General features: G+C 43.7%; 1 protein-coding gene across 2 annotated transcripts in view; it reads right to left on the bottom strand.

The window, feature by feature from the left end:
• Positions 1–2102: 2102 nt before the first annotated feature.
• Positions 2103–25274, bottom strand: part of LOC147622086 (uncharacterized) — a 64795-nt gene continuing 41623 nt past the window's right edge. The window contains exon 3 of one of the 2 annotated variants that reach the window (XM_086823190.1): positions 2103–2852. In XM_086823190.1, the coding sequence (XP_086679316.1) occupies positions 2728–2852 (125 nt within the window). In that variant the 3' untranslated portion in view covers positions 2103–2727. Of the gene's footprint in view, positions 2853–12207; positions 12562–25274 lie in introns of those variants that run through there. The other variant, XM_086823188.1, reaches the window with a different exon arrangement.

Raw genomic sequence — 25274 nt, 5'->3', positions numbered from 1 at the left:
CAGCGAAGTAGCATCACCATTAGGCACCAAGGTTGTTCTATTTGTCTCCCTCTAATAGTTCCTCTTCACCATAAATTTCCATGAGGGCTCCAAGCCTAAGACGGAGGGCAACAAAGATAGCACCACGCCAATAAGTAATGGTTAGTGTTTGAGAAAGCCCGATTGAACACATTGGTGAGTACAAGTACAAAATGTTTTGAATCTTACCACCCTTTTCAAGTGATAGAGGTGATGGACAAGGTCACTGCTCACCTCAAAGTGCCTATCAAAATAGAAGATGTTTTTCCTCTTAAGATGGTCAAGTTGTATCATGGCCCTTTGCCACTTGCAACTAAAGATTTAGTACCTCCCAAATTCTGGGATGATGGATTTATATTAACTCCTAAGCAAGTCATTGACCATGTCGTTGTTACCAACAGGAGAGGAACCAAGCGAAAACAATACTTGGTTAAATTCCAAGGAATATCTGCTCCCATCAGATGGATGAAGCTGTAATGAGTGCTTTCCAACAGCTTGTAACAGCATATGAGCATGTCTTTTTTAGTTGAGGACAACTGAAAATAAGTCAGAAAGAATGTGACTAACCTATAGACATCTCCACTTTGAAAAGAATTTCCCTTTCAGTTTCATTTTATCTTGTTATTGATATAAATGAGCTTAAGCTTTGATGTGATCCAGCTAGAAACTGGAAGGCTAGATAACGAATCAATGAATAAGTTAGAGTCTATCCATGAGGAGGTCTAGTTGATATTTGTGTTAGGTCAAGTCGTAGGTCAAAGATCTTAGGTAGCTAAGAACTGGAAGGCTAGATAACGAATCAATGAATAAGTTAGAGTCTATCCATGAGGAGGTCTAGTTGATATTTGTGTTAGGTCAAGTCGTAGGTCAAAGATCTTAGGTAGCTAAGATCTAGTTGAGCTGTTATAAATTTCTGGGTCCCAAGGCCTAGGATTCAATCTCTGCAATAAAGGAAAGCCTGGATAAGGGGGGGCGGGGGGGGGGGCCATCTTTGCCCCTCAGTACCGTGTACTTGTGTAACTTTGTGTTTATCTTCTTTCATCATCCTAGTTAAGTATGGTTATCCAAATCCTATTGTTAAGTAAGTTAAGTGTGTATTGTCTGGCTAAGTTCCAAGGAATTTCTACTCCCATCAGATGGATGGATGTGTCTGTCTAGCTAAGTTCCGAGGAATTTCTACTCCCATCAGATGGATGAAGCTGTAAAGAGTGCTTTCGCACAGCTTGTCACATCAAATGAGCATGTGTTTTTCAGTTGAGGACAACTGAAAATAAGTCGGAGGGAGTGTCACCAACCTATAAAAATCTCCACTTTGAAAAGAGTTTTCCTTCCACTTTAATTTCATCTTGTTACTAATATATGATTTTAAGCTTTGATGTGATCCAGCTAGGAACTGTAAGGCTTGGATGAGGAATCAATGAATAAGTTTTGCTGGAGATTTGTGTGAGGTCAAGTATTAGGTAGCTAAGATCTAGTTTTGTTGTAAATATATGGGCCCCAAAGCCTCGGATTCAATCTCTCGAATAAAGAAAAGTCTAGATAAGGGGGAGGGGGAGGCCGTCTTTGCCCCTCAATACCATGTACTTGTGTCACTTTGTGTTTATCTTCTTTCACTATCCTTGTTAAGTGGGGTTATCCGAATCATGTTGTTAAGTAAGTTTAAGTGTGTATTGAATACGGTTTAAGTGTGTATTGAATAGGGGATTAGTGAAAGTGAGCTAAGGGTGAGAATAGCAGTGGGTGGTTCCATTGGCATCAGAGCATTTGCTAGTGTTCCTAGCATGTGAGTCCATGTGTTCCTCTTACCCTTGGTAGTAAGTGTCATGCATTGAGTCATGGCTACCCCACGTCTACAATTATCTTTCTTATCAAAGTCTAGTCATACCCAAGTTATGGATTACTTTGCCCTGGGTCCCAACCTCCAAAAGAAAGGATGGCATGCAACCTCAAAGTAGAGCAGCTGCTTATTCAAGCTCTTGGCACTGATTTGGATCCCCAGTTTCCTAAAATGATGACAGCCGAGATGAAGATTCCATGTAGAAGGAAGGGCATTCAGTTGAGTCCCATAAAAGTATTCCGTTCCCAGGTAATAAGAGATGCCTATGCCAATTCTTTAAGCTATAAGTACAATACGAGAAAATAGGCCTAGACTTGAAGTAGAACAACCACTCCAAGCTAAGAGGCCAAAGGCACAAGAGAAGCAACCCCTGTTTCATACAAAGAGTACCTTGCTTGTAGTAGCTGACGCACCACCTACAGAGGATCCGATTGATGATCAGCTTGTCGACTTCCTCGCCAACCCAAATGATCACTACAACTCAATTCCCTATGAGTTGGCTCAAACTCTAGGAGTTGTACTGACAAATACATATGATGGTCATATCCTTCTCAAAGTAAAGATCTCTAACTATTAGGATCAGCTTCCATTTATGATTGCTCCTAAAGGTGGTACGGATGTCATCTTTGGCATTCCTTGGCATCAGCAATGTCAACCAAAGATGGATTTTCAGAGGAGTATCAACACCATACGGCACCAAGGTTGTTCTATCCGTCTCCTTCTGAATAATTCCTCTTCACCAGAAAATTCCATGAGGGCTCCAAGCCTAAGACAGAGGGCAACAAAGATAGAACTAGGCCAGTGGGTATGGTTGGTGTTCAAGAAAGCCGATTCAACACGTAGGTGCGTACAAGTACAAAAAGTTTTGAATCTTATGGCCATTTCAAGTGATACTGATGGATGAGGTCACTGTTCGCCTCAAAGTGCCTATCACCTTGCAGATAGAATATGTTTTTCTTCTTAAGATGTTCAAGTTGTACCATGGCGCTTTTGCCACCTGCAAAAACTGAAGATTTAGTAGCTCCAAAGTTCCACGATGATGAACTTATATCAATTCTTGAGCAAGTCATTGACCATGTTATTGTTACTGACAAGAGAGGAACCAAGCGAAAAGAAAACATGGTTGTCCCAAGGAATATTTGCTCCCATCAAATGGATGGATGAAGCTGTAATCAGTGCTTTCCCACAGGTTGTAACAGCATATTAGCATGTCCTTTTCAGTTAAGGACAACTAAAAATAAGACGGAGGGAATGTCCCCAACCTATGGACATCTCCACTTGAAAATAATTTTCCTTTCAATTTAATTTCATCTTGTTGCTAACATATGGACATCTCCACTTGAAAATAATTTTCCTTTCAATTTAATTTCATCTTGTTGCTAACATAAATGAGTTTAAGCTTTGATGTGGTCCAGCTAGGAAATCTAAGGCTGGATAAGGACTTAATGAATAAGATTCTATGAGCAATGGCACACAATAATTGTGCCTGGGCATCCATGAGCAGTACCAGAGCTGCTCAGAGTCCTTTAGTTATAAAGGCTTTAAAGGCAACACTAGTATCCTTGTCATTATAAAAAATAGATATTGTTGTGTATTTAATATTTTGAACTATTTTTCCTTATTGTTTCAGTTAGGTACTAGCGATCTAAGTCTAGCTCTTGAAGGTGGGCTCTAAATTTAAAGTCAAGGGTATAAGTGTCCCACAAGGCAAGAGTTTTAAGTTCATATTCCATCTGTGTATTCTCTTAAGGAAACAATCAAGAGCACACATTGAAATAGATCTCGTCACTGAGCAAGAGAGCTTTCCCATGCCTAGGGTGTCGGCTGCGAAGCTCAAGGGATGCAGAGATTGAGTCAAAGACAGCATATTTGCAGAGTCATCAAAGTCAAGGTTTAAGATTGCTAGATTGTAGAGCTCCATCTCACAATCGTAGAGCCGTGTCTTCATATCTAGAATCTGACAAGTATAGGCTGAGATTTTTAGAGTTAAAGTTTGGTCAAATTAAAGTTGGTCAAAGGCTGGTCAACTCCCGTCAAACTGGTCCAAGTCAAGGTCAAGTCAAAGCTATGGACATGTATGAATGGAATTAAGTTTGCATGCATCTAAGAAAATTATAGGCGTGGCAAAGTACATAGACACCCTGAATTCTTATCCAAATTGTGATAGAAATTTGTGGTTGGGAAACTGAAGTCGCGGCATTTGCATGGATCCTTTGAATGGGCAGGTGTGAACATTCTAAATCAGCAATTAATCGTGGCATTCATTCCCTAAGGTAGGAGCAACTATTTAAGTCAACTGATTCACGTTGGGCAACACGTTCAAGAGAGAAAATCCACGCAGACTTTTGGAAGAATTCTCAACACTATTATCTTCCTGGAGTCATCACTGGAAGGTACTTAGGACCAGCCCTTAAAAGTACTTCATGGCCTTTAGAATTAGATATACGTACATCGCCTTGGTCTCGAGTGCCTGGATGAGTCCCCTTTCTGAACACGAACACTTTCTCAACTGCCCATGCTGGGAGCCCTTCTTGGCTGCAACAGTTCTTTCTTTGGTTGGCTGAGCAAGCTTCTTCCTCGCCCCCCTTATGGCTGATTATTTTGCCCCTCACCGCTTTACAAATGTTGATCTTCTTACCCTGCTTCCAGTCTGAGAATGAGCAGCCTGTAGTCTTAGCAATTCTGAGATCTCTGCCCCTTGTAGCTGCAGCAAGCACTTTTGTCCATATCTGGCTGAATACAGTGCACAGTCTTCTGATAATAATGCCTTATTAAGTAGGCTGGTAGTTGTGAGAATGAGCATGTTTCTCTAGCATGAAGCACTGCTTTTTTCTCAGCCACAGTTAACCTTCATCTCTGATCTGAAAAATTCAGTCCCTTTCCTTAGCTGCTAAAGAGTCTTTTTCAAGATTTGGAAGAGATTACAATTGCAAACTGTCATTTCTGTCAGAGGCAGTAAGATTGAAGACCTGGAGTGGAACGAACTCGAGCATTTAAGAATCAAAGATAAAACTTGCTACTGAAGGTTATAGCTGCTGGAAATTCTAGACAGGACTGAGGTGCTTTGTCAGGACAGAGATAAGTGGCACAATCATTCCTTGACCTTCACTTGTTATTATTGATTCCTAAATCCAGTTGTGGATCAAGCATATTTAGGGTATAATTGGACACACCCATTGATGACTAAAGGTTAAGAAGTTGCTGGTCACATAGTCAGAAAGTGCATACTGATTTAATAGTCAGAGTTAATGACTGAATCATTCATGAATACTACAAACATAAAATCAGATTATCCTTTTGACAGAAACATGCTGGGCTGGAGCAAGTAATAATGCTTTTGAAATAGCAAGATTTGGAACTAAAAGTTTGTAACTAACCCTAGTATGAGCACTGGTGGGATGTGGTTGGTTGGTTGTAGGTTTTTCTCTCTAGAAGGTTGGACCCATGAAGGATCTAAGGGGCATGGGCGAGCTATGAGTTAGAGTCCAGCCATGAGGACTTTTGGTTGAGATTTGTGTGAGGTCAAGTCTTAGGTCAGAGGTCTTAGATAGCTAAGATCTAGTTGAGCTGTTGTAAATTTGTGGACCCCAAGGCCTGGGATTCAATCTCCACAGTAAAGAACTTGAAGAAGGGGGCGAAATTTTGTAGGAGGCAAAACTTTCTGCCCTTGCTTTTGTGAATCATGGAATGCCATAAGGCTATTTACATGCGCATGATTGTCGATCCGAAAAAGAAGTTTGAGCTTTTATTTTCCTATGCCATTTAACAATCTTGATCAACTGCTAGAATGTGAGTGTGCTCTTAGCTAAACCAAAAATTATGTTGAATCTTGGGTGATGTCAACATGATACGGCATGGAGAGCAGTGTATATTCTTGATCGAAATTGTACTTCCATTGTCTATGGAGAGTTTCTAAATCGTGGCTATAATATGCAAAATCCTCAAGTGCTAGTGACGTCCATTGCTAGTGACGTCTATCGTATACGAATGTCTACAGCTTCATGTGGAGCTTTGAAAAGTCTGAGCAATGTTGTGACCGGATCGTCTATGACCTAATTAATAATGGAGACGCGTTGTTGCTCTTGTAAAATAGCTACATTGTGAGTGATTGGATTTTGCAAGTTGTTCTCAATCTTCTCACAGTCCGAGCATTTCCAATAAAGTCTTATACTTCCTCTTTAAATCCTAGGCGAAGTGACTCACTATCTGATTGTCGAAAGCTTCACCTCCGAAGTGACTACTGCAGCTCCAACTGCATCTTGTCTTCATAAAAACCCTAAAGCACAGTTGGCGAGAACATGTTCTCTTATTTGATTTAGGTGGTGGAACCTTTGTCATCTCTCTCCTCACAATTAAAGAGAGTATATTTGATGTGAAATCAACTTTCATAGACCCTATTTTTGACTAAATGCAAATACTTTTTTTCCAATTTGCCCAAATCGATGCACAGGTTTATGACTAGTCATTAAAGTAAGGAAGTGTGCTTACTCCAACTGAACAGGTAGGCCCAGACCACCTTTTTTCTGCATCCCAACCAAATAAGGAAATTTGTCATGGTGGAGGATAATAATTGTAGCTGCCATCGCCGATCCTTCAATCATCGACATGCATAGCGCCCTAGAACCAACCACCTCTTCAACATTGGGATTGTTAGCTCGAACAGTTACATAAGTCAAAGCCCTCTCTAGCTAGGCAATCTTCTTGGGCAAGACACCATCCAATGTCCCTACTGCTTCACCCACATTGATGACATTGGAGTTTCCTTTACCTAAGGGAGTGACTTGCTGGAGCTTTGCTGTGGACACCCTTGATCTTGGCTCAAGTGACTCGCAAGTTAAAGGAAAGATGGCATGTTCAATGCCCTGTGACAAAGAAGGCAGTGTGAATACTGTTACATAGTGTAGCAAAACGAATCAAAGAAGGCAATGTTAAACGGCATAGCGTAGCAAAAGGAATCAGAAGCCACGTGCATGCCTTTGCAGTTTAGTGACGCATACCATGATGGTGGAAGTGGAGTGCTTCATAGCGGTCAAGTTTTCAGCCCACCCATGCACATAAAAATCGATTTCCAGGTTCTCAGCTGATGTCTGGCTCTCAACCGATGCTGTTGGGGATTTGCCCTTGCCCTTGCCTTTATTCTTGTTAGCTTCCACGTTTAAAAAGTCATCAATTTTTATGCCAAGAGTGTGGACATCATCGAGCTTTGCGGCAAGGAAGAACCCCGCTTGCATGATGAGCATGTTGACGAATTCTTCCTACACTGCCATGCGAGCAGGTTTTCTGGACTTCGATAACAGAAGTGCGACTCCAAAATGCAACTTATTTTTTACAACTCGGCTATCGGCATCAGAACCGTGCCTTGAGAGATCATCATGTTGTTGCACCTCCATGCCTTGACCCTTCAGGAAATCTTCCCCTCGACTACCTCTTGATAGTTCAGCTTTCCCGTGGTATCGTCTCCAGCAGCCCTGAAGTTTTTAAGCCCTTTAGATGCAAATACTTATGATTCAAGCCCTTTTTGTCCAATGAAGTGACACATGCAAGACGTCGTAGTTTTGAGAGCACTTTGCACAGGCAGTTGTGCACTCTTTTTTACGATAGGCAGCCGTCCTTGAATGCTCATAACCCAAGTGTCTCAATGTGAGACGTTGATCTTCTCAGGATCTAGCGGTGTGAAATCTTAATTTGCTGTTAAAAAAAGTAGGATTGCTTTAGAAAAAGTCATACTTTCCTAGCTTGTCTTAAAAGACACAAAATAGCGCAGAACAACTTTGTAAGTAATGCACTCTCTCGTATAAATTAAGCCGTACATTCCTTATACCAATTGTCATCAGGGAAAGACGTATTATTGTGAAAATTTCACAGATAGATTTTCCAAAGTGGGGTCCATAAACTGGTATGAACATCCTTGGCAATATGTTAAAAAAACAAACTAAACTCTACTTTAGTGGAATTCTGTTTAGATTGAGCTTCCAGATCATATTGTTTCTTGTAGCATACGCATTTGAATTGTGCGATGAAGAGCAGAGCAGAAAATAAGGATAGAAAAGCACCAACGTGATATTCTTCTTCACACAGATTCTAAATTTCAAGAAAGCAATTCATGATCCATCCTAGAGAGCATGAAAGTTCGAGTAGTAAGCAACCAAGCTCTACCAGTGAGACATCACCGGATATCTGAGGGTTTTGACAAACAAAAGTAAGACCCTTGAGTCAATCGGTCACATTGTCTAAATTCAGAAGTGATCTTTCAAGATGGCTCACGATCTGTTTGTCCTCTGCAACTCCCACATTGTTGCCATAGTTTGCTCAAGCAATAGAAAACCTTGTTTCATGATAGATGAATGTCCAACAAATAAATATTGTGAGACTAAGGATTTAAGTATTGTAATCCATATTTTTCAGTAGATCCTAGTCAATAGAAAGCTTGATCATAATAATTAAATATTTCTTATCAGTAACAGAGTATGAATCACGTAGTGATTGAGCGATTACAGCTACGTTGTGCTAATAACCTAGGTTAGGAGAGAGCAAGAATACGAGATTTTGCTAAGAATTTCTTGATCCATAATTGTGAGACGCACCATTCGATGGATTTGTGTGGGAATCATTTCTCTTAGCACAGCAAGACGGTGTAGACCTTGTGAAAGTTTTGAGAAGACTTGTTCAAAAACAAGTACGAGGAAGAGTGGATTTGTTTATTTTTCCAAAGCAGCAATAGAGTGCTTCCTATTGATGCTCAACTTGTAGCGTGCTAAGAGGAATGATTCCCACACAAATCAATTGAATGGTGCATCTCATAATTATGGATCAAGAAATTCTTAGCAAAATCTCGTGTTCCTACTCTCCTCTAACCTAGGTTATTAGCACAAGGCAACTATGAATCGCTTAATCACAATGTGATCCGTGCTCTGTTACTAATAAGCAATATTTAATTATTGTGATCAAGCTTTCTATTGAATAGGATATACTGAAAAATATGGATCACAATAATTAAATCCTTAGTCTCACAATATTTGTTTGTTGGACATTCATCTACGATGAAACAAGGTTTTCTATTGCTTGAGCAAACTATGGCAACAATGTGGAGTTGAAAGACCAAATTTGAATTTGGACAACGTGACCAACTAACTCAAGGATCTTACTTTTCTTTGTCAAAACCCTCAAGTATCTAGTAACGTCTTACTGTGGTAGAGCTTGGTTGCTTACTATTCAAACTTTCATGCTCTCTAGAACTAATAATGAATTACTTTCCTGAAATTCAAAATCTGTGTGGAGAAGAATATCGCGTTGGTGCTTTTCAATCCTTATTTTCTGCTCAGCTATTCATCGCACTATTCAAACGTGTATGATCTAGAAGCTCAAACTAAACAAAAGTCTATTAAACTAGAGTGTGATTTGTTTGTAAACATATTGCCAAGGTTGTTCATACCAGTTTTGGGACGCCATTTTGGAAAAGCTCTCTTTGAAATTTCAGTACAATATGTCTTTCCCTAATGACAATTGGCATAGGGATGTACGGCTTAATTTATACGAAAGAGTAAATTACTAAAAAAGTTGTTCTGTGCTGTTTTATGTCTTTTACAACAAGCTGAAAGTATGACTTTTTCTAAAGCAATATTATTTTTTGTAAAAGCAAGTTAAGATTTCACACTGCTAGATCCTGAGAAGATCAATGTCTCACATTGAGACGCTTGGGTTGATGAGCATTCAAACAAGGCTGCATACCGTAACCAAAAGTGCACAAGTGCCTATGCAAAGCGCTCTCAAAGCAACGACGTCTTGCATGTGCCACTTCATTGGACAAAAGGGCTTGAATCGTCACTAAAGCATTGTCGTTGGTATTTGAATCTAAAGGGCTTTGAAGCTTTAGGATTGCCGGAGACGATCGCCATGGGAAACCTGAACTATTAAGAGGCAGTCAAGCGAAAAGAGTTCTTGGATTTCCTGAAGGGTCAAGGCATGGAGGTGCAGCATCGTGACGATCTCTTGAGGCAAGGTTCTGATTCCGATAGCGGAGTAGTAAAAAATAAGTTGCGTTGCGGAGTCACACTTTTGTTATCGAATTCCAGAAAACCTGCTCGTATGGCAGTGTAGGAAGAATTCGTCAACATGCTCATCATGCAAGTGGGGTTCTTCCTTGCCGGAAAGCTCGATGATGTCCACAATCTTGGCATAAAAATTGATGATTTTCTAAACGTGGAAGCTAATAAGAATAAAGACAAGGACAAGGGCAAATCCCCAACAGCATCGACTGAGAGCCAGACATTAGGTGAGAACCTAGAAATCGATTTTTATGTGCATGGGTGGGTTGAAAACTTGACTGCTATGAAGCACTCCACTTCCATCATCATGGTATGCGTCACTACATTGTAAAGGCATGCATGTGGCTTCTAATTCGTTTTGCTATGCTATGCCATTTAACATTGCCTTCTTTGATTCGTTTTGCTACACTATGTAACAGTATTCAAATTGCCTTCTTTGCACAGGGCATTCAACAGGCCATCTTTCCTTTAACTTGCGAGTCACCTGAGACAAGATCAAGGGTGTCCACAGCAAAGCTCCAGCAAGTCACTCCCTTGGGTAAAGGAAAGTCCAATGTCATCAATGTGGGTGAAGCAGTAGGGACATTGGATGGTGTCCTGCCCAAGAACATTGCCCAGCTAGAGAGTGCTTTGACTTATGTAACTGTTCCAGCTAACAATCCCAATGTTGAAGAGGTGGTTGGCTATGGGACGCTATGCATCTCGATGATTGAAGGATCCGCAATGGCAGCTACCATTATTAACCTCCACCATGACAAATTTTCATATTTGACAGGGATGCAGAAAAAAGGCGGTCTGGCCTACCTGTTCAGTCGGTGTAAGCACACTTCCTTACTTTAATGACTAGTCATAAACCTGTGCATCAATTTGGACAAATTGGAAAAAAAATTATTTGCACTTTATTTTCATTTAGTCAAAAATAGGGTCTATGAAAGCTAATTTCACGTCGAATATACTCTCTTCAATGGTGAGGAGAGAGACGCCAAAGGTTCCACCAGAGAGAGTTCCAAGTTGTGGGTGAGTGTGGGAGTGGGCTTGAGAATAATCCCACATGGGAAGTTTTGGGAGTTTTAGGAGTTTTAGTATAAATAGTGGCTCATTTGAGAGCTCACACACATTCGGCTAAACTCATGCTTGAGCTCTCTTGAGACTAGCTCTCCCTCTTGTTCATAGAGGTGCAAGCTCTTCTCTCTCCCCATCTACACTATTGTATGAGCAATGCTCTTCTAATTCAATGCAATGAGATGATGTTTTTCTCTTCTCATTTCTATTCTCTAGTGTGCATGCTTCTTTGTTGATGCTTGTGGATTCTCTATTAGGCTTTGTGTGGTAGTGGATTCAAGCTTAAGCTTCTCCATAGCTTGTAGCTTATCCATGGTGGGCAAGGCATTGCTTGAGTAGTTAGCTTTTGACAATCAGATAGTGAGTCACTTCGCCCAGTATTTCACCAGGAAGTATAAGACTCTATTGGAAATGCTCGGGCTGTGAGAAGATTGAGAACAACTCACAAAATCCAATCACCGACAATGTAGCTATTTTACAAGAGCAACAACGCGCCTGCATTATTAATTAGGACATAGACGATCCGGCCACAACATTGCTCAGACTTTTCAAAGTTCTACATGAAGCTACAGACATTCGTATATGACAGACATCACTAGCAATGGAGGATTCTACAAATTATAGCCACGATTTAGAAACTCTCGATAGACACTGGAAGTACAATTTCGATCAAGAATATACACTCCTCTCCGTGCCGTATCATGTTGACATCACCCAAGATTCAGCATAATTTCTGGTTTAGCTAAGAGCACACTAACATTCTAGCAGTTGATCAAGGTTGTTAAATGGCATAGGAAAATAAATGCTCAACCTTCTTTTTCGGATCGACAATCATGCGCATGTAAATAGCCTTATGGCATTCCATGATTCTCAAAAGCGAGTGTTGAAAGTTTTGCCTCCTACAAAATTTTGCCCCCTTCTCCAAGCTCTTCTTTACTGTGGAGATTCAATCCCAGGCCTTGGGGTCCACAAATTTACAACAGTTCAACTAGATCTTAGCTACCTAAGACCTCTAACCTAAGACTTGACCTCACACAAATCTCAACCAAAAGTCCTCATGGATGGACTCTAACTCATAGCTCGCCCGGGCCCCTCAGATCCTTCATGGGTCCAACCTTCCAGAGAGAAAAACCTGCAACCAACAAACCATATCCCACCAGTGCTCATACTAGGGGTAGTTACAAACTTTTAGTTCCAAAACTTGCTATTTGAGAAGCATTATTACTTGCTCCAGCCCAGCATGTTTCCGTCAAAACTATAATCTGATTTTATGTGTAAAGTATTCATGAATGATTCAACCATTAACCCTGACTATCAAATCAGTATTCACTTTCTGACTATGTGACCAGCAACTTCTTAACCTTTAGTCATCGATGGGTTTGTCCAATTATACCCTAAATATGCCTGACACAACTGGATTTAGGAATCAATAATAACAAGTGAAGGTCAAGCAATGATTGTGCCGCTTATCTCGGTCCTGACAAAGCACCTCAGTCGTGTCCAGAATTTCCAGCAGCTATAACCTTCAATAGCAAGTTTTATCTTTGATTCTTCAATGCTCGAGTTCGTTCCACTCCAGGTCTTCAATCTTTTTACTACCTGTTACAGAAATGACAATTTGCAATTGTAATCTCTTCCAAATCTTGAAAAGGACTCTTTAGCAGCTAAGGAAAGGGACTGATTTTTCAGATCACAGATAAAGGTTAACTGTGGCTGAGGAAAAAGCAGTGGTTCATGCTAGAGAAAGAGGCTCATTCGCACAACTACCGGCCTACTTAATAGAGCATTATTATCAGGTCAAAGGAAGAAGACTGTGCACTATATTGAGCTAGATATGGGCAAAAATGCTTGCTGCAGATACAAAGGGCAAAGATGTCAGAATTGCTAAGACTACAGGCTGCTCATTGTCAGACTGGAAGCAGGGTAAGAAGATCAGCATTTGTAAAGGGGTGAGGGGCAAGATAATCAGCCATAAGGGGGGCGAGGAAGAAGCTTGCTCAGCCATACGGGTAGAGGGTGACCTGGGCTGTAACCATTCTCCATCCTCTGTGGATTCTGATTACCTGCTCTAATCTACCAAAATCATTGCCTTCACCTGCACCTGTTTAATCTCTGCATCATCGTAGTGCAACATACAATTATGGCGATGGAAATTTCTGTGCACTCGCTGAATTGCAAAATACCAGATTTCGAATTCTCTCTCTCCCTCTCTCGGACACCACACTGAGGCCCAGAGCAACTTGCTGTCTGGACCCCCCCCGAAGGAATTTATTGCTCAAGAAAAATTTAGTTCATACAGGTCCTGTGGAAGAGCTCTGTCATCCATAATGCACACGCTTCTTTCATACGTGAGGATAACTCACAATTCATGTACAATTAGAAGTGACTTACATGTCACAATTCTATTCAACTGCTTACACAAAGCTTATCAACTAAGGCTAGCTAGGTTTTTTAATTTCCGGCCCTAACTAGTCTCGGCCCTATGGAGATGCGGCCCCTAGGTAGGTACCATCGCCTGGCACCTAAGTAGCTTCGGCAGACTCCGGTGAGCTAGGGGGAATTTCAACCCCTCTTTGTACCTACACATTTAATACTTGCACCAAAACATGGCACCCATTAAATGTTAGCTTTTCCTTTTGTTTTTGCATGCAAATAAAATAATCATTTCTTTGACTAATCCTAGTCACGTGTGGGCGTCCCCACTGACCACGTGTGTACACAACATATAACATATACTGCTGGGTCAATCCAACCCTCATTGATCTGAATCCTCAAGATCAATGTCTTTTGACCGAAGTCAACACCGGATTCTCGGTTGACTGAAGTACAACCCTTCGGCCAGTTCCCATATTCTTCCACGTTTCTGGAGTGGCTACTGCCAATCCCTTGGGCCGGTAGTCCCATTTAATTTCTTCCGGTTCTTTGGATTTAATCCACAGGGGTTCCAGCTCCCCTTGACTCGGAATCCTCCAAGTATCTTCCGGTTCTTTGGACTTAATCCACAGGGGTTCCAGTTCCCCTTGACTCGGAATCCTCCAAGTATCTTCCGGTTCTTTGGACTTAATCCACAAGGGTTCCAGTTCCCCTTGACTCGGAATCCTCCAAGTGTCTGTTAGACTAGGTCAATGCTTTGACCATGTCCGCACATTTTTCTTTTGTTGATTAATTAAATCCTTAATTAAACAACCAACTGGGCTCCTTTGACCATTTTATCAAGTGTTGACTGAAAGTCAAACCTTAGTCAATCTTTATTAATCCAATGATTAATTACCAGCTGGTGACATGGGCATCATTGATCCAGAGCTCCAAAGCCAAGCCTTGTTGGGCCACCTTGTAATCTGCGGGTCGGGTAGACGCGGAAACTTTTGCTTCAGCAGGGGATTAGTGTTAGAATAGGCTGGAAATAATCAGTGTTTACCCTACTCTGTGCAGCGGAAAGGATCATGCTAATATGCTGGAAATACAGATCTGAAACTTTGCAACAATCATACACAACCAATAGAACACTTGAAGTAGAGATATGGACGGTAGAAATAACCAGCGATTGCCTCCACAAAGTGTGGGTAAAAGGTGCTCCTGACGGAGACACAAAACAGCAGCAAGGCTGCCTACAATCGCACTATGCTGGTGCACTCCTCGTGTGATCTCCATGCTGCCCGTGCTGGCTTCAGTAGCGACCTGACGGAGGATGCAGAATGCTGAGTGTACAACTGAATGTGCAAGTGAGAGAGGCAGGGGCAAGACCCCTTTATATAGGCCCAGGGGAGGGGCAAAAATAGCCGCCCCTCCCAGGCGGTCCAGTCTGCCCAAGGGCAGACTGGGGTCGGCCCAAAACAGGCCGACCACTCCTGGCCGACTTCCCCCCTTCTTCTGCCCTGGCCATGCCCCCCCCCCCCGGCTTCTCCTCATTTGGGGGCCACATGTGGGGGCATTGACCATTAATTCTAACACCCCCTCTCAATGACTCAATGGTGGGCCCACACCCATCCTTCGAATGAGATGTTCCATTTGCTCTCTAGGAAGAGCCTTTGTGAAGACATCGGATAGGTTGTCTGAAGTAGGGCAATACATGAGCTCGATGACGCCGTCGGTGATGAGCTCCCGCACGAAGTGATAATGAACTTCGATGTGCTTGGTGCGCGCATGAAACACTGGATTCTTGGCAATGGCTATGTAGCTCTGGTTGTCGCACATGACCACCGTCGAATCTTCTGGAGTCACGTCCATGTCCTCCAAGATCCACCTAAGCTACACTGCCTCACATGCTGCTGTGCAAGCAGCCCTGTACTCTGCCTCTGTAGATGAAAGGGCAACGGAAGGTTGCTTCTTGCTGAGCCAAGAGATAGCCCCTGACGCAAGTACAAAGCAATATCCTGATGTGGACCTCCTGGTGTCGAAGTCCCCTACCCAATCTGAATCACAAAATCCTCCGAGTTCTCCACCGAAAGTGTACGAATGCACTGTATTGTTATATGCAAACTCCACCAGTGGGAGATACCTTTCCCACTTTGATTTATAATCAGCCACATAGCATTTCAGCATATCCAACACTATTGAATTTGCTATCTCGCTCTGACCGTCAGTTTGGGGATGGAATGCAGAAAAAAAATCCAACTTTGTCCCCATGTTATCAAACAATGCTCTCCAGAATAGGCTGGTCATTCTGGGGTCACGGTCACTAACAATGGACTTTGGCATCCCATGATGTTTAAAGATCTGTTTGGCAGAAAAACTTTTGCCATATGATCTGCCTTGATTGTCTTTTTGACAGGCAGGAAATGGGCTTGCTTACTGAATCTGTCTATGATGGTCCAGATACCATCATTCCCATTTCTCGATGTTGGCAGCTCAAAAATAAAGTCCATTGCAATACTTTCCCACGGTGCCTGTGGGATAGGGAGAGGCATCAATAGACCAGGTGTCTTATGTCTGTCATACTTTACAATCTGGCAGGTAAGACATTCAGTAACATACTGGAGTATGTCTTTCCGCATAGCTGGCCAAAAGAAGTACCTCTCTATTGCCTTAGTAGTGGCTGCAATTCCTCTGTGCCCAGCATAAGGCGGTGCATGGCACTCATCTAAAATATTTTGCCTCATCTCTTGGGTAATACATATACAGTCATCTTATATAAGATATCCTTCTTTGACTGAATATTGACTTGAGGACTGTCCTTCCTGCATTTGCTGCCATATTTCCTTAAAATCTAAATCAGTGGCATAATGTTCTATCATCCTTGCCAAGTCCTGATGGTAAGCAATAGTAACATTGCTAATCTGAGGCCTTCGGGACAGAGCATCTGCCACTTTGTTCTGGGTTCCTGGAGTGGGTATAATCTGAAAATGGTACATACCTCGTATGCTTTTCAGATATCTTAGTCTAAGGAAATATCTCAAACTTTGATGGTCAGTCCTAACCATAAAATTTGCACCCAAGAGATAGTGCTTCCAGGTGGTTAAGGCATGAATTACAGCCAACAGTTCCCCTCATAGATCCCCATATGCTTCTCAGCATTCTGTAACCTTCGGCTTTCATAAGCCACTACATGTCCGTCCTAATGGAGAGCAGCCCCAATGCAATCCCCACATGCATCACAGTGCACTGACTTGTATAAGTCAGGAACTACCAATATTGGCTCGGTAGTCAACTTTTCCTTCAGTGTGAGAAATGCTGACTTTTGGCTTTCTCCCCATTTGAAAACTGAATTTTTCTTAGTCAGATCATGCAATGGTGCTGCAATCTCAGCAAAATGTCGGATAAACCTCCGATAATAAGAGCATAGGCCCAGAAAACTTTGTACTTCATGTACCGTTTTAACCTCGGGCCATTCCTGTATGGCTCTTATCTTTGGAGGAGTCATTCTAATTCCCTCTTTGGAAATTATATGTCCCAAGTAGTGGATTTCTTCCAGGAAGAATTCACTTTTCTTGGCATTAATGAAGAGTTTATGCGCCCGTAATTCCTCGAACACAATTTCCAAATGCCTTTTACGCTCCTCTTCCGTCTTAGAAAATACCAAGTTATCATCAAAGAAGGTACCAATAAAGTGTCGATATTGACGGAAGATTCTGCTCATCATTCTATTGAATGTAGCCGGGGCATTTGTTAACCCAAAAGGCATAACCAGATACTCATACAGACCAAAGGTAGTGCGGAATGCAGTCTTAGGCACATCCTGTGGTTGAATTCGAATCTGGTGATACCCACTCTTGAGATCAATCCTACTAAACATGGCTGCTCCATTCAGTTGATCCAACACATCATGAATCCTGGGTATTGGGAATCTATTCTTGATGGCCATCTTGTTTAATGCACGGTAATCCACACACATTCTAAATGAACCATCCTTCTTCTGTACCAACAGAAGGGAGATGAACTGGGTTGGATTAATCCCTTGCTCAACAATTCCTAAACCTGAGTCCCTGAGTCAGGATCTCTTCTCTCTGAGCTGCACTCACCCTGTAAGGACACTGGTGAACAGAAGGGAGATGAGCTGGGTTGGATTAATCCCTTGCTCAACAATTCCTAAACCTGAGTCGGGATCTCTTCTCTCTGAGCTGCACTCACCCTGTAAGGTGGTCTATTAGAGCGGCTCACTGCCCGGAATCAGATCAATACCATGATCTTCCAGTCTCTCAGGAGGTAACTCTCCTGGTAAGCCATCACAAAAACAATCTTGAAACTGTTCTAAGAACTGTAATTTCTGATTTCCAGCATTATTAAATTCAGCAAAAGAGTCCACTGGCTTGTCCTTGACAAAAACTAGGAACACAGAAACAGCACTCTTTATTGACTTACCAACAGCCATACTATTTACAAGGGGAATAGTTTCTCCCTTTTCTTGGCTTCTAACTGAATCTCTCTGCCTTTATGTACAAACGTCAGAAACCTATCAGGATATACAATTTGTACTTGCTTGTGGTGAAACCATGGAGTTCCCAATACGGCATCATAATGTCTGAGGGGTGAAATCAGAAAGTCCTCTTGGTCCACATACTCCTGGATATGAACCCTCAACTTCCCAATCAGAGGAGTGACAGGTACTAATTCCCCTTGGAAGATCTGCTCAGCATCCAATGCTCTTCCAAGCTCCTCTGCCTTAATTCCCAATTTTATGGCAAGATCCTGTGTAATAAAATTATCTGTAGCCCCTCAATCAAATAAAATCAAAGCAGGCTGATCACGGATCTTTCCCCATGTCAGTAAAAGTCCTCTAGCTTCGGGGTTGGCATTGCTTCCCAAAATATCAGGGATTCCTCCTGCTGCTGTCTTAGATGGGCCTCGTGACTTTTCTGTCCTTGTTCCCCTCGATGTGGAGGGCTTTTCGGGGCACTCCGCAGCCACATGCCCCTCTTTGCCACATCTAAAACAATTGCCCTCCTTGCGGAAGGTCTCTATCTGTTCAGGAGTCCATTGGGCTTCAACTTTAAAATCTCTAAAAGGCCTTTTGAACCGACCACCCCTCGGCTTCTGAAATGGGAATTCTCTTTTCTCCCCTCTCGACTCAAACCTTTTCTGAAATCTCCCTACATCAGGTTTTCTTTTCTTAGGGAGTCCTGCTTGCAGTGACACAAGAGTGGAAGGATCTTCCATCTGCACCAGACTAGCCACTGTAGCAGCATGCATTAAACTTTGGATATCCTTAAAATGCTGAGTATTCACCTGGGTTTGAATCTTCATATTTAACCCAGCTCTATACTTTTCTAGCTGCATTTTCTTGGATACCTTTTGGAAGGGTAGGACCTATAAGTAGTAGTCCCAAAATTTTTGATTGTATTCATCAATAGTTTCCCCACAACGGCTTATACAGGTTACATGCCATGCTAGTCCATGGGGACCAGGGAAGATCCAGATTGTGGCATGAGCGGTTCGGGCACACTAATTATGGGACTTTGACAGAGATGCAAAAAACAAAGATGGTGGTTGGACTTCCACCCATCACAGCCGGGAACGGTGTCTGCAAGGCTTGCCTGGAGGGTAAGCAACACAGGGATAAGTTTCCAAAGGAGGCTACATCGAGAGCTACGGCCCCACTGGAGTTGGTTCATTCCGACGTATGCGGGCCCATGTCAACCAATGCATTCGCAGGCTCCAGGTACTCTTTGTTGTTTATTGATGATTTCAGTCGCATGACCTGGGTATATTGTCTTGCCAAGAAATTTCAGGCCTTCGACAAGTTCAAAGAATGGTAGGCAAAGGTTGAAAAGGAGACCGGGAAGTCCCTCAGCTTTCCGGACAGACAGAGGGGGAGAGTTCACCTCATAAGGATTCAATGAATACTGCAAGCAACACAGGATCAAAAGACGGCTCACCACAGCTCGCACCTCACAGCAGAATGGGGTGGCAGAACGCAAGCATAGAACCTCAGTCGAGATGGGACTTACTATGCTCCAAGGGAAGAGTCTCTCCAAAGCCTATTGGGGGGAAGCTATTAACACCGCCATCCACATCCTCAATCGAATCAACACGAAGGCGGTTGATAACATTACTCCCTATGAGGCTTACTATGGTAAGAAGCCCACCATTGCTTATTTGCGAGTTTTCGGTTCTAATGCATATGTTCATGTGCACAAAGATGAGCGGAGAAAGTTGGATTCCAAGAGCAAGCAGTGCATCTTCGTCAGCTACAGTGACGAGTTGAAGGCATATCGACTTTTCGATCCGGTGAAGAGACAGGTTCTGATCAGCAGGGATGTAGTCTTCGAGGAGACGGAGGCAGAGCCTGCACCAGAGGTCGAGCCACTTCCCCCCTTCCTTGCATGACGGTTGACTATCAGAGAGACTGAGCCACCCGTTGAGGAGGCGGCTCCGCACCATCGACACCAACAACAAAAGCTCCTGCCACAGCGAAAAAGCTTCCTATGTGGTACCTGAAGACTCTACAGGATTCTCAGGTGACAGACATTCCCGAAAGCAGCTATGGCAAACGGCAGTCTCAGAGAAACATCAAGACTCCTACAACCAATTTTGCTATGGTTACTTAGATTGAGGAATCGCGGTCCTTTGCTTCCGCGAAGGATGACCCAGAGTGGCAGGCAGCCATGCGGACAGAAATGGAAGCCATTCTGAAGAATGACACTTGGGATTTAGTGGACAGGCCAACCAAACGGAAGGTCATTGGTACTAAATGGGTGTATAAACTAAAATATAAAGCTGATGGTACTTTGGAAAAGTATAAAGCCCGGCTCATGGTCACTATTCGGAAAGTGATTGCCTTGGCTGCCCACCGTTAGTGGCCCATCTATCAGATGGACGTAAAATCAGCCTTCTTGAACGGTACCCTGGAGGAGGAGGTATATGTAGAGCAGCCACCAGGCTTTGCAGTTCCAGGGTCCGCTTCAAAAGTGTGCAGACTAAAGAAGGCATTGTACGGGCTGAAACAGGCCCCTAGAGCATGGTACCAGCGGATCGACGAATTCTTTGGCAGGATCGGGCTAGAGAGGAGTCCTTCGGAACCAAACCTCTATCTATGTTCAGAGGGGGCAGCAGACTTAGAGGAGGAACTTGAAGAGGAGCAGGCAGGACCCGTCCCACTGGCTCAGCAGGGTACCGCATTGGCACAGACACTTCCGCAGTGGTACTTGAAGACTTTTCTTGATTCAAGAGTCACCGAGTTTCCTACAGGTATACACAGGAATGTGGAGCCGTCGGAATTGACGACACAGGTGATCGAACCTAGATCCTTCAAGCAGGCGAAGGATGTGCCTCCGCGGTAGGCAGCCATAAAGGCAGAGTACCAGGCTGCATGTATTACAGCTTGTGATGGCGTCAACGACAAGATCATTGTGCTACTGTATTGGTACAACCATGGATGTGTAGCCCAGGATTGTTTCGAGGCTCTCTCACAAGAGCAAATGGAGCATTTGATACGACACGTTGGTATTGGGCCCACCATTGGGTCATTGAGAGGGGCTGTTGGAATTAATGGTCAATGCCCCCACATGTGGCCCCCAAATGAGGAGAAGCCGGGGGGGCATGGCCAGGGCAGAAGGGGGGGAGAAGTCAGCCAGGAGTGGCCGACTGTGTCGGCCAGATTTGGGCAACTGGATCGGCCTGTTTTGGCCGACCCCAGTCTGCCCTAAGGTAGACTGGGCCGCCTGGGACATTCATACAGGCAGTTTGCAGCCTCCATTAGGTCTCTTATGTTTGATGTGCCTGCTTGCCGAATGTATCAATGATGGTGTAGATACCATCAGTTTTTTGCTTTGACCTCGGAAGATCAAAAGATGAATCCATGCTATCCTCTCCCAAGGTGCGTGAGGCACGGGGAGAGGTATCAACAATCCTAGTGTTTTGTGTTTATCATACTTTATTTTTTGACAATTTTATGAATGTCTTTGCTCATCCTGTCCAAAAGAAATACCTTTCTAGAGCTTGATAGTCGAAGTGATACCAGAAGAGCACTGACTTGGATTGGGTGCTACTAAAGTTTGCAAAAGCTAGGCTCAATAAGATGAAAGGAAAAAAGAAAGTGTATCCCAAGCTGTTCACTAGATATTATGGACCTTTCCATGTCATTGAGGAAATAAACGGAGTCACATATCCCCATGTGCATCACATTCTACAAGGGGAAAAGCCCACGACACGCCCATACACTGCAGAGCATGAATAGTCGCCTGGGTGCTCCTTCACCACTACAATTTGTTGCTCTGTCAAGGTAATACGGTAGGCCATTGGAGATGGGATGTCCTGAGGGACCTTCTGGTCCCAACCAAGAAGCCACCATGTTGCAAGTACAAACTTGGGCTCACGCTAAGGAAAGGAAGGGGATGAACCAAAAGTAGACGGAGTGAAGAGGAAGGCTGGTTTAGCCCGGGGATGAGGAGGACGCGGGGGAAGGGAGGGATGAGGGGCTGCAACCACTTATCTCATAGTAGACTGGGCAGAAGCATAGGAAGTGCTCCTCTGTCTCGAACTCCCCTAAAGTGCATAGCCTGCAAATTAGCCTCTCTGTGGGTATACCCATTGCTCTCCCAGTCTCAATCTCAAGTTGGTGGGACGAAACCCACATTTGTCCGATGGCAATCCTTAGGGCATGGGAAACCCGCCGATCCTCGAGATATTGCGGTCTGATGATGAACCCTTCCTCAAATATCCTCAGGAAGTGATTATGATAGAAGCGCGTTTTGGTGGGAAGCTTGGCTTCGATCCAAACTTAGGATATGTGTAGCTGGAGAAGGTCGAACTGTATGATACAGTTAATCTCATCACGCGAGGGGAGTAGTGAAGGTGGGGAATCTAGTTTGTATTGAAAAGGTAGTAGTCGGTCTATATGTAAACCAGTTTTGGTGAGCCACAGAGATATTGTGCATACCATCTTGTGGTGTCTCCACACTCTGCTTGTCACATGGAGGAGGCTAGCGCTATATGTTAGATTTTATGTGGGCAATGCCCCCCATTGTAGGGCTCCCAATGAGGCAGGCCGCGCCGGGGGTGGGGGGGGGCAACCTAGAGGGAAAAGGGGGGGAAGTTGAGGGAGAGGGGGGGGGGGGGGGGGGCTTGGTCTGCATCTAACAGGAGCAGCAAGAGCTTGGTGGGAAGCATGATTGCGGGATGGTACTGCACCCAAGCACTAGAAAGCCTTTAAGAAGGCATTTCATAAACAATTCCTGCCTAAACCTTTCAGGGACCAAGTGGTCAGAGCCTGGGATAGCCTACATGAAACCGGCCTCTGATAGAAACCAGAGTGCGGTAGACTAGCAGTCACCCGTCCACTTGTAGTCTAGATGTGAAAACAAAACAGATTGGAGCTAGAGTGCCCAAATCTGAAAACAAAGCGCCACCTGTTGGCCCCAAAGCTTGGCGCCCCTTGCGGTATTTCTTTATTCAATTCCAAAAATATGAATGGCTGAGTACAACAAAAATCAGCCAAGAGATTACACCTGTATGTCCAATCTGACGGCCCACAATCCCTCTTAGCACAGAGGATCTATGCACACAGATCTGTGTCTCCGAATAACACACTGTGCCTCCCTCTGATCAACCAAGACCACTAAGCACGGCAGCCATGAGCATACATCTGGCATAACTCAAGTACATGATTCAACATCTCAGCTCATACATACACGTACTGTCCAAACTCTGTCTCAACCCTTGTCAATCTGCCATACCCCTCCTCTCACAAGGGGCCAGATAGCTCATATCTGCAACAGACATCAAGCAGTAGAAAGAGAGATAGATGAACAGATGAGGAGCTTACCAAAATCAGCTCGTGAAACAGCACTGGAGGAAGCAACGGTACCAATCTGTACTTGCAGGCACTTGTTTCCACAATCCTGCTTCACATGCATGCACGTACTTGTCTGTACCCTCCTCCTTGTGTTCACTTCTATGCTGTCTTTGAATGTACAGATCTGAAAAACAGCCCCGTACTTGTATGTACTTGACTGTACTTGCTTGTACTTGACTTAACTTGCTTGTACTTGACTGTACGGACTGTTTCTACAGAAAACCAGAAGTAGCCGCCTGCTGATGTGCTGCTGGTCGCCTGCGCCGTCTGCAACAGTGTTGCCCAGCACCTGTACTTGCACCAGAACTGGCCGTACAGTGTACCTGTAGAAAGTACAGAACTGTACATGCAGTCGTACAGCCTGTACAGCCTGAATTCAGCAGTTGCAGCCGCCTGTCTCTATCCCACAGCTCTACGCAGTCTCTGTCCACAGCAGTACCTGCTGTCGTACAGCACTGTACGGCTGCTGTACGGCCTACTCCAGCACACAGGTTTCAGCAACAGCTCCCCTCAGCAGTCGACCAGAGTTTTCTTCAGCTTTTCCACGCATGTACACAAGCGCATCAATCCTCCACGACTCCTTTTCCCAAAAGCTAGAGAGAGGGGGAGGAGAGAGAAGCACTCACTCCAAAAGTGGAGTGGCCTCCTCCCCATAAAAATCCTAGGGCCCCAAACTTAAAAAGTCCCCTAGGGGCCACTAAGACCTAGGGGCAACTTTAATAAACATTAAAGTTTAATGTTCTAGTTCCCCCCTTCACACCTAGGAATGTCCACACATCTTTAACTCTGTCCGGGCACCCCCCATGTGAATCATTCAATATTCTGACTCTGCAACCACCATGCCCACACTTGTGCTGTTCCATTTTCATAGGGCCATGACATACCCCCCTCTTGAAAAATGGCAAGCGTCCTCAATTGCATTCTGGTGATGCATCAAAATATCCAAAGTGAAATATACAATATGGCAAGATCAGTGTCCCAATCTCTCTAAGCCATACACATGTATCAACATTCACTGCAAACCAATGGCATAGTAAGAGTCCAAGTTGTATACCACTGTGAACCATACATATCCACAAAATCTCATGTGACTAGTACACATATATCATAGAAGTCCCATAAACAGATTCATTGTCAGCCTCAGTACCTTCGGGTGAGATAAAAACTGCACCAAGCGACCTCTAGATGTCATCTGAGCCTGTCTATATCAAGAGAGTGGAGGTGCTACCCCCCTCTTGAGCATCAGGTAATGCTCCAGACCCATGCTCTGCTGAACCTGAATGAGCCACAATAAGAGTCGGCTCTAACTCAAAGGCATCAAGATAAAGCTGCAAAACCTGAGATGAATCTGTTAAGTCACCTTCCTCCATCCACTTCGCATCCATCAGTGAATAGTTCTTGAACTTCACAAGATAGCGACGGGAAACTTTACCTCGTACCTTCCTTTCTTTATGTGCCAGTATCTGCTCTGGAATCAGAACCTCATCAAGTTCCTCAACTTCCGACTGAGCCTCATCTGATACATCCTCAGGCACATCCCCACGGAAAGGTCTAAGAAGACTCACGTGAAAAGCATTGTGAATCCTCCAGTGATCTGGTAACTTCAAACGATAGGTTACCTCACCAATCTTTTCCAATACCTGAAAAGGCCCATAATAACGCATGCTCAACTTAGGGAATAAGCGCTCTTTACCCTTCATCTTCTTGAGTCTAGCCTTTTCAAAGCGCAAAAGAACCCAATCACCCAATGCAAACTGTAAATCACGTCTGTGACGGTCTGCGGCTTTCTTTTGCTTCTGCTGAGTTTTCTCGAGAGCCAACTTAACTCTCCGATAAGCTTCATCCAAGCTCTCCACATACTGATCAGCCTCAAAGATCTTATCCTTTGTATGCAAAATGGGTGGAACCTTCTTCCCTCCTTCCACAATCTCAAAAGGCGCCTTGCCTGTCGAGGTATGTTCAGTGTTGTTATAGGCAAACTCCACCAAAGGAAGATACTTTTCCCATTGTTGCTTATGCTCTGACACATAACACTTGAGAAGATCCAATACTGTCAAATTAGCCTCTTCTGACTGACCATCTG

This window comes from Cibotium barometz, chromosome 29 (assembly GCF_041138505.1).
Source record: "Cibotium barometz isolate CiBa-2024 chromosome 29, ASM4113850v1, whole genome shotgun sequence".
NCBI classification, from domain to species: Eukaryota; Viridiplantae; Streptophyta; class Polypodiopsida; order Cyatheales; family Cibotiaceae; genus Cibotium; species Cibotium barometz.
The sequence above is the reverse complement of the archived record's forward strand: the minus strand, read 5'-3'. Positions and strand labels throughout refer to the sequence as shown.